The sequence below is a fragment of the Gigantopelta aegis genome, chromosome 4, assembly GCF_016097555.1.
Source record: "Gigantopelta aegis isolate Gae_Host chromosome 4, Gae_host_genome, whole genome shotgun sequence".
Classification (NCBI taxonomy): domain Eukaryota; kingdom Metazoa; phylum Mollusca; class Gastropoda; order Neomphalida; family Peltospiridae; genus Gigantopelta; species Gigantopelta aegis.
In genome coordinates this window covers 96067517-96087427 of record NC_054702.1, presented here as the reverse complement: position 1 = coordinate 96087427, position 19911 = coordinate 96067517, and the positions used below count along the sequence as shown (strand labels likewise).

Below are 19911 nucleotides of genomic sequence, written 5' to 3'. Positions count from 1 at the left end.
GTGAAAGGAACGCACCCCAAGTCTGTGAAATTTGTCGTGACGTAGGCATTGTTGTGCTTCGAGCGACATCTACCGGTGACATCAGAATACTAACTTTCAAAATTATTTCAAGCAATTGGGACATGGGGATTCCCATGGTATTTATCGATATAAAACCTGCTTTTTCACTCCATTTTATAAAAACGTGATCTAAGCGTGTTACAGGTTTGTAGATTAACCAAATTATAATTTATTTTCGCTGGATGGAACTAGGGTGTGCGGCTTTAATGCCTTCTTATCTAAACGGCATTTCATTGGTTCATTCTCTCAAATGGGCGGAGCATACAGCACTATGAATTAAGAAACTTTTCTGAAATTCATGATTAAGACAGAAAAAGTCTGTGATTTGCCGAAACTGGTGGAAAACGTTCGGTTGCCGTCTAAATAAGGAATAAGAAATGTGTGAAAGATACACATCCAAATGTGCAATAAGTGAGACATGTTTTCTAAACAGTGCCTCCAGTTACATCATTTCACCAATTTCAAAAGCCCAATAACATCCTTGTCGAAGGAGTTGTGGTAATCACAAAAAAACAAGAAATGTTATTAACCAAATAATTTTTAATGTCATGTATATAAAATAACATTTTTCAAACTTTAATTCAGAATGTCCTAAGTTAAACTATGGTTAGTAGTCAAAAAACATTTTACAACTTTTTCTTTAAAATTTGATAGCCACCCACTCTTACTTAAGTGGTAACTGCATTGAAGGTCTCTCCGGAAACACAACATTGGGTAATTATCATGTCCCCCAAATGAATGCATTTATGATGCTGACACACAAGACCTTCAGGTATTCCAGCCTAGAGAGCAATTTTATTTGTTGACATAATTTTATACATCAATTTTATATTCATGTTTATAATGTACTGCTGGGAAGAAATTAGGGATCACACTAATACATGTAGCAACAGTAATTAGTGACTGCAACCAAAACCCTCAATCCATTGCCAGAAGTCAACTCTTACTAGCAGCAATTCAACACTATTGACATTCAATTCCACATTACAATTTGACATTACTACGCTAGTAGTAAATTAAATTTAGTGTACAATTCCACGAGTTCCCTTATTTCATTCATCCCAGCAGTTATCACTGGCAACATTAAACTCATTCAGCTTGTAAATGATAAGACTGATGAGGACAAGAGCCCCTGGCACACATTGCCACTTGGTCTTGTATTCTCAACATGGATCCCCCAACTTCAGGAAGAATTTACCAAAAATATCCCCTCCTCTCTTTCCAAATTTCTTGGATCCACCACAAGCTTTGTGATATCTTGCACTGTCAGTAATTTTCAGCCTTTGTGATATCTTGCACTGTCAAACAGTGATCTTCAGCCTTTGTGGTATCTTGCACTGTCAAACAGTGATCTTCAGCTTTTGTTGTATCTTGCACTATCAACCAGTGATTTTCAGGATCATTGTGATGGCAGCACTGCTAATCCAGTACAGTCCATTAAACTGTGATTTTTAGCATTTTAACATTAACAATCATCCACAGAATGTTTCCTTGCAGTTTCAGTCCTCCATAGCCGGTATAAGCTTTGAATGTCAACCTTGGACAGTCGTTTTAACAGTAATAGACTGAAAAATAAAATAGGATAAGACATTTACTGAGATATTGATTTCCTGTTTTTGACTACCATTTTTGTATCATAACGCTACTCTGAATGCTGTTAACAGTTATTACTGAAGGTTGTTCATTTGTATTCTCAAAATTATGTTTTAATTAGAGCTGTAATACGGGAGGTCGCGATACGATACTTTAATCAAAATTTAAGACATGACACAAGCTGTATTACAGAAAAGTTTTATTGTCACCTGACAATAAAATGAAATTACATTTTAATTGCTCTACTATGCATGTTCGTACTGCTTAACATTTTTTACCAAAAATTATTAAAACATGAATGTATGAAGATATCCTGAATCGATGTATCATATCATGGCCCTCGTATCGAGATGTGATATAGTATCGCCGTATCGTTACAGCATCTAGTTTCAAGGTTATACAATCAAGCAATTTTATCAATACTTCAATAGAAGTAAGGAAATGTTTTATTTAACAACGCACTCAACACATTTTATTTACGGTTATATGGCGTTGGACATATGGTTAAGAACCACACAGATATTGAGAGAGGAAACCTGCTGTCGCCACTTCTTGGGCTATTCTTTTTAATTAGCAGCAAGGGATCTTTTATATGCACCATCCCACAGACAGGATATTACATACCACAGCCTTTGTTACACTTGTTGTGGAGCACTGGCTGGAACGAGAAATAGCCCAATGGGCAGGAATCGATCGCCATCTGGTGAGGACTGTACCACTGACCTGCGTCCCGCCCCGTTACGGCAATAGAAATGAATGCTAGTCATTCTAATATAATTCTTGATTCTAAAAATACACTTCATTTGAAATTGGTTTTTTAAATTTTATAATGAATTTTATTTTAAAAAATGTATTATAAGGAGACAACAGACAGTGACCAACCTAAGATTAAGAAAATATGTAAAGCAAAGTTTTGTTACATTGAGTATTCTGTATCCAAGACCGGAATGATTAAACTTAGCCTCTTTGTGTCATTGTAGTTTTACTATAATAACTATTCTATTTCAGTTCTCATTCATATGCCAGTGACTGTGCACTGTTCTGTTCTTAATATTCATAATTTACTTTCTGAATATTACAATCATTGTATTTGTTAAACTAATGTTATGAGAAGAGCTACAATAACACAAAATATACATATATCACAGGCCTAAACCTCATCTGTTCTTATATTATTAATACAATTAATGTGCAATCTGTTTTTGTTATTACCTTGCCACAGAATGGACACTCTCCAAATATCATATTGAAACTTTGTCGACTGGATGGAAGTACTCTTAACCACTGAAATAGTAAAGTTATTTATTACAAATATATAGATACATTTATAATTTGAGCTGAATTTTATTAAAACATATCAATGTTAAAATATTTATAATCACAGTATATGTGTAAGCATATAATAAATAAAGGAAAATGAAACACCTCGGGATATTTTGAGCTCCGACTATTTTGGTGTCTTACATCATTATGGTTACTGGCTACTATTATCAACAAGCAATACATGTTCCCTACAGAGCCCAACAAATGTTCGTATCTCCTAAGTTCAAGGGCCATAACAATGTAAAAAATGGGTTAATTTCCATAAAAGTTAGCCTTAATCTGTAACAGTATATGATAAAATTTCATCTAAAAATTTTCAGGCATTGAAAAACAAAAAAGAGCTTGAAAAATGTTCAAGGGCCATAACTGTGAAAAATGGGTAAACATTTGTAACAGAACATAATAAAGCTATACACAAAATAGCTCAATATCTTAAGGCATTCAAAAAAAAAATTGATTCCCCCCCCCCCCCCGTATCTCCTAAATTCAAGAGTTATAACACTGTTAAATATGGGTAAATAGTCATGAAAGTCAAAAATGATCTGTAATAGTACATGATTAAGCTATGTACATAAAATTTCAGCTGAATATATATATTTTTTTTTTTATCCCCTGAATCATAGGTGATGTCTGGGTTTCAATATCTTGAGGCATCGCAAAAAAGAAAGTTCAGAATTTTTTTTGTTTTTTTGTTGTTTTTTGTTTCAATTTCTCCTCATTCCCAGTCTGGAGTTCATCGCGGTAAGACGCGTTTGTGCACACTGCACGTGCTTTCGCGGCTTGACTTGGGGATCCTTCACTTTTGTTATTTTTGTCAACGAAGTGAAGTTTTCTACTGGGATGTATGCGGCCATTGGAACTGATTGAACGCTGGAAAGCTTCTTGTTTCGACAGTCTGCACCACCAGGTTGGATTCTTTTTTTAGCGAGATTCCTTGCCTCCACGTCATTTCTCCGTCTGACTGTGTTGACTTGTTTTGTTTGTGACTTGTATGACGCCATTCTGCAGAACGCCACGGTTGTTCGCGTTTAGTCTCTACATGTCCGAGCCTGTCCTAGCAGCACTGGAAGATTGACCGCCCCACTCTAAGAAGAAATAGGAAGCAGGGTCGGCCCCTACTACTCTTTTCTAGACTTTACTTTGTTTTATTGTGATATTGTGTCCTCCGGAGTCGGGCCCGTCCGCACCACTATACCAACCCATGACAACTGGACTATACCCTAGTCTGATTCTCTCTCTCGTTCAGACAGATCCGGCTGCTCAAGATCTGTATTTCAGCACAGCACTACACCTTCAACGTCTATTGACTGTTAATCTAAGAGTTTTCTTGACGGGATGCAACCCATCTCGTCCCAACAAGCTGTGCACCCTAACAGCCTTAACGAGGCCACTCACGTGGACATATAGATCGGACTTTAAACTTTTAGACCTTCGTTCAAAAATTGATGTCGAAATTACTTTCTTTTTTTAATATTATTAAATAGTCCGATCCTCTCTTCTTTCTCTTATTTATTTTTGGACTGTCCTTCTAAAATGCTCCAAATTATATAAATATTCGACCAAGCAGTCAATTCTTTTTACTAATTGCTATTATCAAAATTCTGCCCATTTTCAACTCTACCACCCCCCCCCCCCCCCCCCCCAACTCCATCCCGAGTCAGGCCACCGATCTTATCTAATTTCTTTTTGACCACCCGATCTAATCTAGCGACCAAATTTAATGAGTAGAATTTTCTTTATTATTTATATTAATTAGAGATGCGCATCAAAATTTTAAAGGCCGACTATTTAATTTTTGGATGTAAATTTCAAAATTGTCTGCTTAATTGTTTTGTCCCGGGACAAGCCCCTGGCTATTCAGAGACAGGCCCCGGGACGGACATGCTCGAAACTCTAGTGGTATATGAGCATGTAAAAATTATTCGCACTCGCACTCTTCTGATCATTAAGGATGCACTACGGTTGTTCGATCCGTGATGAATTTTTGGACTCTAGTGGTATATGAGCATGTAAAAATTATTCGCACTCATTTCTCCTAAGTTCAAGGGCCATAACTCTATCAAAAATGGGTAAATCGCCATGAAAGTCAAACTTGATGAGTAATTTAACCGTAATACGTTCTACTATTCTGTACTACACTGATATTCTAAATATATTTTAAACAAATTAATTTGCAAATAATATTATAGTATTTTTCAAGTGCTCAAAAATCAGAAAAAATAAACCATTTTGAAAGAAAGAAAGGTTTTATTTAACGACGCATTCAACACATTTTATTTATGGTTATATGGCGTCAGATATATGGTTAAGGACCACACAGATTTTGAGAGGAAACCCGCTGTCGCCACTATAAGGGGGATCTTTTATTTGCGCTTCCCACAGGCAGGATAGCACAAACCATGGCCTTTGTTGAACCAGTTATGGATCACTGGTCGGTGCAAGTGGTTTACACCTACCCATTGAGCCTTGCGAAGCACTCACTCAGGGTTTGGAGTCGGTATCTGGATTAAAAATCCCATGCCTCGACTGGGATCCGAACCCATTACCTACCAGCCTGTAGACCGATGGCATAACCACGACACCACCAAGGCCGGTCTCATTTTGAAAGAGTTTGCAACTCTAAATCATGGTGTTTACCATGAATTTAAGTTTGAGTACCCGACTCACTAAGAGAACGCTGTGTTCTGTGACACTGACCTCATACAGACAACTCCTGTGGAATGGCTGGCCACACCGGGAATCATCACAAACCTTGTCAGGAATTTCACGTTCAAGTCTGTATGCATAGCAGATACCACACTCCATGCTGAATTCCTATAGTGTAAGATAGAAACATAGTGTTAAACACTACCATGAGATTAAACAGTCTACTATAACAAACTTATAAAGAAAGCTAATTTTTCTACTACTAAATTAAAAATCACATTGAAATACCTGAATATGTGTGCTGGCTCCGTGTTCATAAACATCAAAACAAATTATATTTTTATCTAAATCAGGGCTTCTAGATTTATTTATTTTTTAATCCACTAGCCATGGGATCAATGATTTAAAACATTTATTAGCCACAATTACAAATTCACTAGCCCTGCTTTATTTTAAGTTACTACAATTTTACTAAAGAATAGTAAAAATCAGTTATGTCACCTAAAGAGGGAGATCGAGCTTAAAAACACTAACATTGGGGATATTCATATTTACAAAAAGACTTAACTGCAACATTTGATAAAAAATGTCTTCACTAGCCATCGGGCATGGCAATAGTAGTTATTTAAAACACTGAATATCACTAGCCATTTGATAAAAAATTTCTTCACTAGCCATCGGGCATGGCAATAGTACCCCCCGTAATTATTTAAAACACTGAATATCACTAGCCATTTGATAAAAAAATTCTTCACTAGCCATCGGGCATGGCAATAGTTATTTAAAACACTGAATATCATTAGCCATGGGAGTGGGCTACCACAATCTAGAAGTCCTGTCTAAATATAGATAAGAGTCATGTTTATTAAAGAACCTTTAAGACTGTGAAGCCAGGTGTGTGTGTATATTCACTGAATATAGATGAATATGATTGTATCCTAACTGTATCCTACATATATTCCAATATGTAAATTTGTTTTTAACAAGATTTATGCAGAATTACTGTAAATCAGGAAATGTTAGTGAGCATAAAATATTAGCGAATTTAGCAAATATTTCATGAGGCTAAATTTAAAGAGACATACAACAGACTGTTCCAAAAAATGTTTGTGTGATTGTTTTGTCTGTGATTAACTGAAGGCTCAACAATGGTTACATGCTATTGATTAAACTAAAAGGATAGCAAACAACACTAGTTAGTTAACATGCACATTACTGCAATTGTCTACTAAATTCAAGATGTCTGTAAGCTGCATAATGTCAAAATTTGTAAAAAAAAATATTTCAGCTGATCCTACAACTTCAGCTTATTTGTTTTTTAGTTTCTGATATGATGACCTCGTTAAAGTTTTATGTCGCTAATATGTCACTAATTTGGATTTTGCTAAATTTTAAGAAAGCTAATATTTTATGATTTACAGTAACTATCTTGCCTACCATAAGCTGATCGATTTATAAAAATTGCTGACTCACTTTTTTTCAAATTTAAAAAAACAAAACAAAACAAAAAAACATATTTGCATGAGCTGTAATTTCAGGCTTAATCTAATTCTTTAAAAAAAATTAATGAAATAAAAATACAATAATTTTTTCAGTTTTTTAAAATGCATTAAACCTGAACCTCGACAGTTACACCTATGAGCAAAGTTTCATTAATATAGGACTTACAATCTGTGATAAAGAATCTGTCTCGGATCAGGCTTCTGGCTATCCAGAGACGGGATCCGGGACAGATATAGTGGTATAGGAGCATGTTAAAATATATCACACTCGGATAAAAAAGCTAATTATGAAACTTAAATGTAAAGCTAAATACCACTGCTGATATCATCAGAGAAATAACACCAGTATCTCACCTTCCGATTTCTTCACAGTACAAAAAAAAAACACCCCCAAAAACCCCTTCTATTATAAACATACATTGATACTCATTTTCAGTGATGATCTCAATTTCTATATGTAAACCTTTCCACTCCCAATTTCAAAATTCTCATTCTCAGTGACAGGTTTACAAAAAGGGAAATCTATGAGATTATACATCACCTCTTTCTTAGAGTTAGACGGAGATGGAAAACTCCTATCGAGCAGCTTCTCCAGATTACTCAACAATGATGACTCCACATCCCTGATAACAGCAATAATACTCAGTACAAACATTTTATTGATATCAACGATATTTTTTTAAACATCCAAATATATTACATTTAATAATAATAAAAACAAGAACATTATTATTTCAAATATCAGCCAAAAACCATTCCACTGATTGGCCAGAATTGGTCATATATGTTAATGATGGACTCATAATCAAGCTTAGTTTAAAATGGACTGCATTGGTGTTTTGCATCACAAAATCAATGATATAATGTTGGTATTCACTCAGAAATAATTGTAAACTTAGTTTATCATGTTTCTTTGTTAAAATTAGTGGCAAAAGGACAGAACATATTGTATTAAAAGAAATGCAAATTAAAAAAAAATCTCCCATCTGCCATATTTAAGAATGTGACTAGTCATATTTAAATTCTTTAAATAATATTTAAATTAAAGCACATCATCACATACCATAGGTGCAGGTTGCTGTTCAGCTTTTCTCTTAATGGATTTACCACTACAAAATGAAAAGTAAGAAGTAAATACTAGTTTCTGACTCAGATGTGTCTTAAGATTTGTAATCTGGTTAAAATGAAAGGGAAAGAATATTTGTTTGTATAATGATTTCATCAGCTATTACATGGTAAATAACATAAATAACATAACAAGAGTAGCTTATATCACAATTTTACATGGTAAATAAGGTAAACAACATAACAAGAGTGGCTTATATCACAATTTTACATGGTAAATAAGGTAAACAACATAACAAGAGTACCGTATATCACAATTTTACATGGTAAATAAGGTAAACAACATAATAAAGAGTAGCTTATATCACAATTTTACATGTCAAATAAGGTAATTATAACATAATAAGAGTACCATATATCACAATTTTACATGTCAAATAAGGTAACTGAAACATAATAAGATTACCTTATCACAATTAGCCAATTTTCATGTTTGTAAATACCATCATGGGATGAAGGGGTGGCCAATACACGGAAAGGACAGGAAATGGTTTTTTAACGACACACTCAACACATTTTATTTATGGTTATATGGTGTCGGACATATGGTTAAGGACCATTGAGAGAGGAAACCCACTGTCACCACTTCATGGGCTACTCTTTTTGATTAACAGCAAGGGATCTTTTATATGCACCATCCCACAGACAGTCGTGGTGCACTGGCTGGAACGAGAAATAGCCCAATGGGCCCACCTACGGGGATCGATCCTTGAGCGGCCGTGCATCAAGTGAGCGCTTTACCGCTGGGCTACGTTCCATTCCTGCCAATACATGGAGTCAGCAAAACATTTCTAACAATACAATATGTATGTAAGGAAATGCAAAACTGCTGAATATCTTATTGTTACAGGCTAACACAAAGTCAACTAATACACAGTGATATACGGTATGACAGAAACATTATCTAGTTTTTCAAATACCAAGGTGTTATTTACATGGATTTTGAGAGTAGTGCTAAGACAATATACATGTATGTCCGATACGGGGGCAAACACATATTCATATCTCCTAAGTTCATGGGCCATAACTCTGTCAAAAATGGGTAAATCACCAAGAAAGTCAAACTTTCTTTATAAGTTACTGTACATGATAAGGCTATACACAAAATGTCAGTTCAATATCTTGAGGCATTGCAAAGAAAAAAGTCTAGACATCTACAAGTGGGACAGACATACAGACAGACAGACAGACAGACAAAAGGACGATGATGAACACTATGGTTCCCTCCGCTTGGACCAGAAGGGGACTAATAAGTGGAAGAATCAAATATTTTTCAGCAAATCGGACATTACAACCCAAATGGAAACAAATACATGTTGTTTTCGAGTACCCGAGACCGTGTTGTTCAAGAGGAGCTATTACTTTGATCCCCCATCACTCCCCTGAGACTTGGTCAACCAAGTCATTTTTAATTCCCTTAGCATGTGAACTTAAAAATAACAAAAGTTCAACAAAAGGATTAAATATGCTCAATATGGCAATATATCTTAAATGTCTCCCCATAATTTAAGTTAAGTGAGCAATTAACCACTCCCCATAATAGTTTTTTCACCTCAAGGTCTGGTATCCACAAATGATTCTTTAACAGTTTGCTTTAGTTTTGTCATGGCCATCAGGTCAGGTTATAGGGTTTAACGTGCACATTCAGAACAAGCTGTTTCAGCACACGCCTCATGGCCATGTAGATGTCATTCATTTATAGCTTGACGGAATCTAAATTCAGTCAGTAGCAGTGGTTGATCATATAAATCTGTACAGAGTTACTTACCTTGATCCGCGCCAAGAAATCTACATTCTGGGAGCATGCGAGGATGATGTGGATCAACAACTATTTGTAGAGATGCATTTGAATCTGTATAATAAAGCAAACATTACTGTCAATTGCCCAATTAGATCACTGCTAATTTTTATATAAAGTTGTTACAATGTTTAGTCTTTGGCTAATAAAGTATTCACTCAATTAACCATGTTTTAATAAAGTTCAAGGAAATACCTACTCCACATATCTGAAAATTGGGTAAACCAAAAATCATTCCAGTGTGAACCCCAAAAATATGTAATTTATAAATAAGGGAGTATGAGTAAGATGTAATATTAATTTTAAACTGGGATTTCTGTATTATATTATAACCCAGCGTACTTCTATGTTTCACAAGATTAAGAACACTGGTGATATTCCTCCAGGACGCCCTATTTGCAGCCAAGTGACAGCCCCTACTAAGAGAGACTCACTGTGGCTGGACTGGAAACTAAAAGGTGTAGTAGACAAATACTGCACAGAGTTAGTGAAGGACACTACTCATTTCTTGCAAAAAATTGACATATTAAATAAAACTAAGATTTCAGATAGCAACGGCTACCTTCTTGCACTAGATGTAAGTCTCTATCCAAATATTGACATAGATGAAGGACTTGTTGCTCTAGAAACAGCCATTGTAGAAACAGGACTGCTACAAGGAGACAACACTGCAGCTGTCATTAAGATAGCTGATTTTGTACTTCACAACAATGAATTTCTTTTTAAGGATGTCCTTATATCGGGTACAGCCATGGGTACGCCCTTTGCGGTTACCTATGCTAACATATATATGTACTACTGGATGCACAAGTACTGGGAAAACACTCCCAACAGACCTGACATTAAATACAGGTTCATTGATGACATCTGGGCTTGGTCCACTGCCTCAGAACCAGATATTCTAGAGTTTGTTAATAAACTTAATGAACAACACCCCAAAATAAAATTCACATTTGATTTGAGTAAAAAATCAGTGACAGCTTCTCACAAATACCTCCCCCTACTAGCTCTCACCCACGACATGTGTTTAACTTTATTGCTTACAGTGGTGCTATCAGAATTCGCCGTATATGCAGTAAACCTGAATGGGAAAGACAATACCTTCTAGAGTTCACTGAATACTTGTTAAATTGTGGATATAAAAAGAAAACAGTTGTGGCTATGTTAAAAAAAAGCACAGAACCGCCCTAGAGCTGAATTATTAAAGTACACATACAAATCCCAGTCGACCAAAAACATTGTAGCTTGGGTAACTACCTATGATCCCAGGCAACCAAACCTCTGTCAATTTTCCAAAGACACAAACATTCTTCATACTAGTGAAAGGATGGCTAAAACGTTAGTGGCCACACCCATCACCATTGCTGAACGTAAAAATGCCACCTTAGCTAACATTTTAAAATGTAACCAACTGCGTTGGATAAAAAACCCGTGTGGGCATTCTAAGTGTAAAACTTGTGTTGCTATGCTCACCACAGACTCGATCACCAGTAAAACTAATAAAACTTTTAAAATAAAAATCACCCTCAACTGTGCTTCATCTTATGTCATATACTGCCTTACTTGCAAACTTTGCCAAATACAATATGTTTGACAGACTAGTCAAACATTTAGTAAACGAATTTCTGGTCACAGACATAACATCAAATATAATAAAAAAGATAAAGCTCCCCATGTGGCCCCTCACTTCAATTTACAACACCATGATTACAGTTGTGTTCTTTTACAGCAAGTTAACAGAGACCAAGCTAAGTTAGATCTTGCAGAATCCATTTGGATACATAAACTGAGAATACGGTTCACCCCAGTGGCCTCAATGAGTACAGCCCTACTGGCTTTACGTCATGTCATGTCACAGGGTTTTACGTGCACATTCAGAACAAACTGTTGTAGCGCACGCCTGTCGTGGGCACAAGAGCCTGCCAAGGCCGGCGCCTCCGTCCATGACAGGAAAGGTGGGGGGAGGGGAGAGGAGGGACCGCCTGCACTGGCAGGTGCAAGGGAGCAACAGCAGCCCGATCAAATCGGTAGCAGGCGGGTGGGGGTGGTGGTAGTGCTATGGAATTTTGAATGGAGCAGTTAATGCCAAAGAGAAAAGGGTGCGCAATTTTGATTGAGGAAATTTGGCGCAATTTTGAATGGTCGGTCGAAAGGTAAATGGCTGAGCTAATATAGGTTTTGGTATTAGTGAATCGAGAGTAGCTCGTTAATTATAGCTTAGCTTAGTAACTTGTTTAACGTGTCCATATACCATTAGGGTTTCGAACACGCCTATCCCGAGTCCGGCCTCTGATAGGATGGGGTCTGACTCTGGACAGGGATAACCTAACAAATAGGGGAAATTTTGAAAATTAATGCCAAAAGTATAAAAAGGGGAAAATTGGGATTAAAAAGGTTTGGCTGCACCCTTAAAGAAAAATATCAACATTCCTAACCTATATAAATTATTAATATAATATATTTTTGGCGCAATTTAGATGGGCTGGTCTAATATTAATAATAATTCTTAAACAATATTCATTAAGCCCATGGGAGGTTAAGAGGAAAGGGGCTGCCAGTCATATTTTAAACATTGGTGTGACCAAGTGAGGGTCGGGAGGGAGGGGAGGCCGGCCCTACACAAAACCTAAGGCCGAACCGCCTACGCATATAGTTAATTATAGACCTCTACGATGCTGTGGTGTTTTCCTAGGTTGCTACTGGCTTTAACAACTAAGACTTTTTATACTCCTTTGTTCTTTAATTTTATTGTTATGCTATTGGTCAGCTCCTGCTTTGTTACCTAGCCTTGTGTTTTTAACTTCCAAGCTGACATTTTCTATTTTATACCTTACTGGTCATATGCCCAGCACTTTGTTTATTCTTCAAAGGAAGTTGGTTTTTAGACTAACGAAACATCGAATATTTTAAATATTTTTATGTAATTTAAAATTTTAAGGTGGTTTCAGTGGAAACATATATTTTTATATGTACTTTTTTGTATTATATTATCCAAGTCAATAGTCAATTCATCATAATATTTTTTTCATTTGAGAATAACCTACTATCATGTCTGGCTAATTAAACATGCTGTTTTACAAATTAGCATTTTGATAGATTAATTCGTTATCACCTTTGTTTTGATAATTAACACTGATCAATATGCATGCGAAAAGTCATAAACTAATTACAGGTACAGATACTAACAAACATTTGTATTCAGATACATATGCAAAGTAACTTTAAAGTTTTATAAGCATGAACCCGGTAATGTTAATGTTGATATATTGACTGTATAGTTATTTAAATGTGAACAGCAATATGGAGTTTCTATCTATAATGCACACATCATACCTAGTGCAATTCTGCGGTGGACAGCTGCACAGTTTGGTTGCTCTGGCTCCAACACCCACGTGTTTTTATCAATCTCGTCCATGTTATCCCAAAAGTCCAGGTATTTGGAGATCACTTCCTGGAACTGGTCAACAACATGTCGTAACGTGCTCTGCAAAAAGTTAAAGTTTATTTTAACAACACCACTAGAGCACATTGATTTAATAATCATCGGCTATTGGATGTCAAATATTTGGTAATTTTGACATATAGTTTTACATAGAAAACCCGCTATATTTTTCCATTAGTAGCAAGGGCTCTTTTATATGCACCATCCCAAAGACAGGATAGCACATACCATGGCCTTTTATATGCCAGTTGTGGTTCACAACAACAACAAAACAGTAAGTTGCACATGTATGCAGTTTAAAAAACATCTAGATTTTAGGTGCTTAGAAATAGACATAAAATTATACAAATGCATCCAATCTGATCGCCATAAAGTATTGTTAAAGTTTTTTTGTTTTGTTTTACGATACCACTAGAGCATATTGATAATTAATCATCAGCTATTGGTTGTCATTTGGTAATTCTGACACATAATCATCAGAGGAAACACACTACAATTTGTTTAATTTATCCTGCAACTACTGTTTCTATTGGCCGATTATGATGACTGATTAAAGCAAATTAAGTCATAAACATATACTAGCAGATTATGACTTTTGACATCACGCATGTGCATAGATACATTACAAAATTGTTTATTTTACCTCTAGATCACTGTACAATGTACGTAACATAATGAAAAATAATAGTTTTTCTCCTTAATTTGGATGGATAAAAATAAGGACTAGTTAATGATGTTGGATATCGGCTTTATCCTGTAACGGTAAGAATGGGGAATTCCGCGAGGCTTGTTATTCTCTATATACGCACTTTTTCAAACAGGACAGCACATACCACAGCCTTTGATATACTGATTGTGTCGCACTTGTTTGGTTAGGGACAAAAAAACAAACAATCAGAGAATGGATCCACCAAGGTGATTCAATTGTATGACTCAAGCACAGCTGTAACAGGGAGTAAATATTTGTAATTAGTTTATTTTAATATTTACTGTATATGTATTTTATTTCAGTTTTCTAGGTTATGATATTCTGTTGACAATATCGTATTTCATTTGGACTACGCCCTAGCTTGTTATTAGCAATAGCCAATGATATGGTTTTATTTTATCATGTGATGGTTCATATAACGTCCGTGCAACATTCACATACACAAACAACACCATAAGATTTTGATTAAGAAGGGTCTGTTGGTCTTTTTCCGATTCATCGCCACTGAACACAGAACAGGTTTGAGTAATATGCATGTACTGGTGGTTTTAATTTGGCACATTATTATAAATTGTATAAATATATCTGGTAAACTGTAACTAATAATGATTAAATGAACATGTATTAAAGTAATTTAGAAGTAGTAATGAGTAAAAGGTATTTAATTAAAACAAGTTATTTTAATCATAGTTAAATATAACATCTCATTTTAATTACAACTAAAGTAAAGTATTATTCTGTATTGGTACAATAGCTTATAAGTGTTATTTATTAAAAGGTTTTGAGGTGAATTCTTTTATCTCTGTGAGACTCATCGACCACAGCGAAGGTGTGTAGTTGTTTTATTGTTTAAATCATGTGCGGTGCGTGTGATGCATGAGTGTAATGGCCTGCACTCGTGTCACTTGCAGCGATTTCTATTATATTGTCTGTTTTGGAAATATGTATTTATCATGCATATTATTTTGTGGATGATTGAAAATGCATTATATTTCTACATGTCTTAACTTATTATTTATAGTTTTGATTATATTTTTATATGCTTTTAAATTGAAGTACAATAAAAATGTGAATGTATTAATGAACGAATATAAGTATAAATAACATAATGTTGTAAATGTGATATTCGTCATTACTAATGTATTATTTTTATTATTTTGTCGAGTAATATGTATAGTTTTTCTATAACGTCTGGTTCCGCCTGGGAATAAATTCTTGAACCTTGACCCCACCTTGTTTTCTTTCCAAAGACAACGAGTGTGTTACACAGCTTTGTGTCTTTTGTTCTGTTCAGGACATTGAACATATGGTTTAAGCACCACACAGATATAGAGAGAGGAAACCTGCTTTCGCCACTTCATGGGCTACTCTTTTTGATTAGCAGGGATCTTTTATATGCACCATCCCACAGACAGGATAACACATACCACGGCCTTTGATATACCAGTCATGGTGCACTGGCTGGAATGAAAAATAGCCCAATGGGCCCACCAATTGGGATCGATCCCAGACAGACCGCGCATCAAGCGAGCGCTGTACCACTGGCTACATCCCGCCCCATTCTGTTCTGGAGACAAGTCCCTGGATATCACTACATAACTTTGTGTACTGCTTCAATTCATTTAAGATTAACATTAAACAATATAAATCCAGTTTACATAATTTAGTTCAACAAAATACTAATTGTCTAATAATTGAAGGTTCTTACAATATGAGTAACCCATTTTGTTCAGAATAGAAATTATGTATTTAGACGTCCATGCTGTTTATTTCTAAAAACATAAGAATGTCTCCAAAACAAAGAATAAATCTTTACCTTTGAATTCCAATGAAAATCAAATTTGTTAGGCAGGTTGGTGGAAATCACAGGGGCATCAGCTGGATGCTAGAAATATTAATTAAAGTAAATTAATTTAATCATATTAATATGTATTTTACAAAACTAGCTGAAGACATTTCAAAACAAAACAAGAATTCTGTTGAATTAAGTGAATTGCGTAACAGGGGCAGCACAGTGTAAAAAAAATAGTGGTACAGCTCGAGGTTGCCAGACTCTCTTTTCAAATTACCTGTGAAGGACATTGTCACAGATACAACAAATATAACTCAGAAAGAAAGAAAAAAGTCTGTGTCGCCCCTGCACAATATTAAATATTCCAATGTTCTGTGATGAACATCCACAGGTGCAACTATAAACCAAGTTTAACTGAATTAGGACATATAGTTTGTGAGAAACTGATCTAAAGGCAAAACTCTTAACATTAAACTTTAAAGCAAAAGTTGATGCTGCCGCTGCCATCAGAAAAGTAATACATCTATGTCTGACCTTCTTACTGTGTAAAGGAGAGGAAGGAAGGAAATGTTTTATTTAACGACGCACTCAACACATTTTAATTACGGTTATATGGCGTCAGGTATATGGTTATGGACCACACAGATATTGAGAGAGGAAACCCGCTGTCGCCACTTCATGGGCTACTCTTTTTGATTAGCAGCAATGGATCTTTTATATGAACCATCCCACAGACAGGATAGTACATACCATGGCTTTTGTTACACCAGTTGTGGATCACTGGCTGTAACGAGAAATAGCCCAATGGGTCCACCGATGGGGATCGATCCTAGACCGACCACACATTAAGTAAACACTTTACCACTGGGCTACATCCCACCCCTTGCAAAGGATAGAGAGAAATACTTCACAGCATTTAAAGATATACTACATTCATATACCAAGTCAGTGGCAGATCCAGAAATCCATTTTGGGGGGGGGGGGAGGGGGGCAATGACATGAGGTGGAATGCCAATGGAACTTTGGGAGAGGTTTGGAGGGGATCATAAATTTTTTTTTATAACTGTCACAAAATTTAAGAGGGGGTGGGAAGATACCCCCACCCCTAGATCCGCCTCTGCAAGTATCATATCATTATTATAGGTGGTTGACATCTGTAGCAGACAAGTAGACTGTATTGCTAAATAATCAGTAACGTCAAATGATATAATAGAAATTTCAGTCATGAATATACAATGTTATTAAACTTATGAGTATTGCCATTTAGGTCACAATGGATTTTTTTTTATTAAATATATGTATTTAATATCAGACATGTGTATACAATTTATTGTATCCAGTCACTTAATTATGGTTGATGAAATGTTTGTTCGACTAGAGAATAAGCTGTCAGATATTATGAATTGAAGATGAATTTGGTAAATATATTTCATAACAAATTTACCCAAAAAATCATGCGAGATTTAATTTGTTTACAGAGTGTTTATTGTGGTGTATAATCTTTAACTAAAGTTAAAAAGTTTGTTTTGTTTAATGACATCATTAGAGCACACTGATTTATTAATCATGGGCTATTAGATGTCAAACATTTTATATTGACGCATGGTATTAGAAGAAACACACATTTTTCCATTAGTAGCAAGGGATCTTTAATATTCTCTTTTCAAGACTAATGAGTAAATTGTAAACTATTTTTACCCAAATAGTTAAAGTTTGTTTTGCTTAATGACACCACTATAGCACATTGATTTATTAATCATCAACTAATGGATGTCAAACATCTGGTAATTCTGATCAATAGTCTTTGAGAGGAAAGAAAAAAAGAAATGTATTATTTAATGATGCACTCAACACATTTTTATTTACGGTTATATGGCATCAGACATATGGTTAAAGACCACACAGATTTTGAGAGGAAACCCGCTGTCGCCACTTCATGGGCTACTCTTTCCGATTAGCAGCAAGGGATCTTTTATTTGCGCTTCCCACAGGCAGGATAGCACAAACCATGGCCTTTGTTGAACCAGTTATGGATCACTGGTCGGTGCAAGTGGTTTACACCTACCCATTGAGCCATGTGGAACACTCACTCAGGGTTTGGAGTCGGTATCTTGATTAAAAATCCCATGCCTAGACTGGGATCCGAACCCAGTACCTACCTGCCTGTAGACCGATGGCTTAACCACGACGCCACCAAGGCCGGTCTTTTAGAGGAAACCAGCTACATTTTTCCAATAACATGGGATTTTTTATATACACCATCCCACAGACAGGACTGCACATACCACAGTCTTTAATATACCAGCTGTGGTGAACTGGCTGGAACAAGAAATAGCCCAAATGGCCCAGCAATGGGGATCGATCATGGACTGATTGTACATCAGGCAAGCTACAGTATGCGAACCAACCATATTTGCGTCTAGACGGTGACTCCGACCAAGCTAGACGGCGTCTAGACTAGTTGGGGAAAAAATTGAAAAATTTCTGTTACACGGTTGATCGGCGGTCACTGCGAACGTGCACGAGCTACTTGATTTGAGCCTCTGACCTTTTTCTTGTTGTCAGTTGCCGCTATGTTGTTGTTACACTACGTTATGAATTAAAAAAACAAAATTATATATTTATTTCACGTGGGGGTTTTTTCTTTCAAAATCGCGATATACGTGTTTACAAGGCATTCGCACTACATTGAAAATAATAACTAAATAATACATTTATATTGACTATTAACCCTTATAAATCGTTTAAAGTGAAACGATTACAATAAGCAAACAATAAAAAGGAGTGTATGGAGAAGGGAGAGTTCTTCGGTTTACTAACAAAAGAGAAATCGAGGGGAAAAGGGGGAAAAGAAAGAATAAGCTTGGTTTTGCGTATGTGATATTTGGCACAGCAGGAAAGTTCATTTCGTTTGTGAGGGGAAGTCGAATCTGTTTTTACATTTACTGTATTTAAAAAAGTAAAATAAATAATAATGAAAACAGAAAGTGAAAACAATAAAATAAAAATGGTTTTAAAAGGATGGTGGTGGGGGGGGGGAATACTGCGAGTTAGATGGGAAATTATAAAAATATATAAATATTTAAAAATAATAATGTTTGCTTTTGCCTACGTGACAATTGTCATGGGCAGCTATGGATGCTGTCTTATTTGTCTGAGGGGAGCAGGTTTCCAGGTCCGTAGGAACAATATCTGGGGGGAGGGTGATTTCAGCGTCCATAGTGTGGAGACGGGACACAAAGTCATATTTTTACCTTTATTCATTTTCGTCCTCGAGTACAAGCGGGGCGGGCTGTAACACATACACGCACGCACGCACACACACACACACACACACACACACACACACACACACACACACACACACACACACACACACACACACACACCGGTCCACCTCATTTCCCACAGGCCTGTGATGTCGAATCTGTTCACAGGTGTTATCATTTTTTTAATTTTATTAATTTTTTTGTTTGGCCAATAAAATATGACATTACATATTCGCTACTTGATCCACGCTAAGTCTGTTAGTATGTTTTATGATACTTTTCCATGTGCTGCCACAAGTTTTGGGGCAAGTAGTATATTGTAGTATTTACTTATTTTTTGTGTGTCTTCGTTAAATTTGTCAAGTCTGCTTTGAACTTGCCCCATGTCCATGTTGGTGTCCCCTACAGTGATTTTAAATTTCATATTAATCAATATATCTTTTCGACTTGGCAAGATGATTGGGACGGTGCAGTTGCAAACAAACTTCATTCTGTCACGCCAGTCCTGGGAATGGCAGTCATCCTACAGGCGGTGCAGGAAGGATGAAGTAGTCTTGTGCCGTGCCCGCATCGGCCATACATATTTGACACATTCATGTATTTTTAAAGAAGGACCCCCCTCCCCCCACCCCCTCCCCAGTGTGAACCTTGT

The 19911-nt window shown here is 36.0% G+C and overlaps 1 protein-coding gene across 5 annotated transcripts in view; it reads right to left on the bottom strand.

Moving 5' to 3' along the window:
- Window positions 1-585: 585 nt before the first annotated feature.
- LOC121371479 (E3 ubiquitin-protein ligase FANCL-like) overlaps window positions 586-19911 on the bottom strand; it is a 55935-nt gene continuing 36609 nt past the window's right edge. For all 5 annotated transcript variants that reach the window (XM_041497404.1, XM_041497402.1, XM_041497401.1 and 2 more), the window contains 8 exons: window positions 16015-16083; window positions 13381-13531; window positions 10018-10101; window positions 8188-8233; window positions 7666-7747; window positions 5674-5790; window positions 2866-2937; window positions 586-1625 (listed from right to left, as the gene is read on the bottom strand). In XM_041497404.1, coding sequence (XP_041353338.1) covers window positions 1593-1625; window positions 2866-2937; window positions 5674-5790; window positions 7666-7747; window positions 8188-8233; window positions 10018-10101; window positions 13381-13531; window positions 16015-16083 — 654 coding nt within the window. In that variant the 3' untranslated portion in view covers window positions 586-1592. The remainder of the gene's footprint in view (window positions 1626-2865; window positions 2938-5673; window positions 5791-7665; window positions 7748-8187; window positions 8234-10017; window positions 10102-13380; window positions 13532-16014; window positions 16084-19911) is intronic.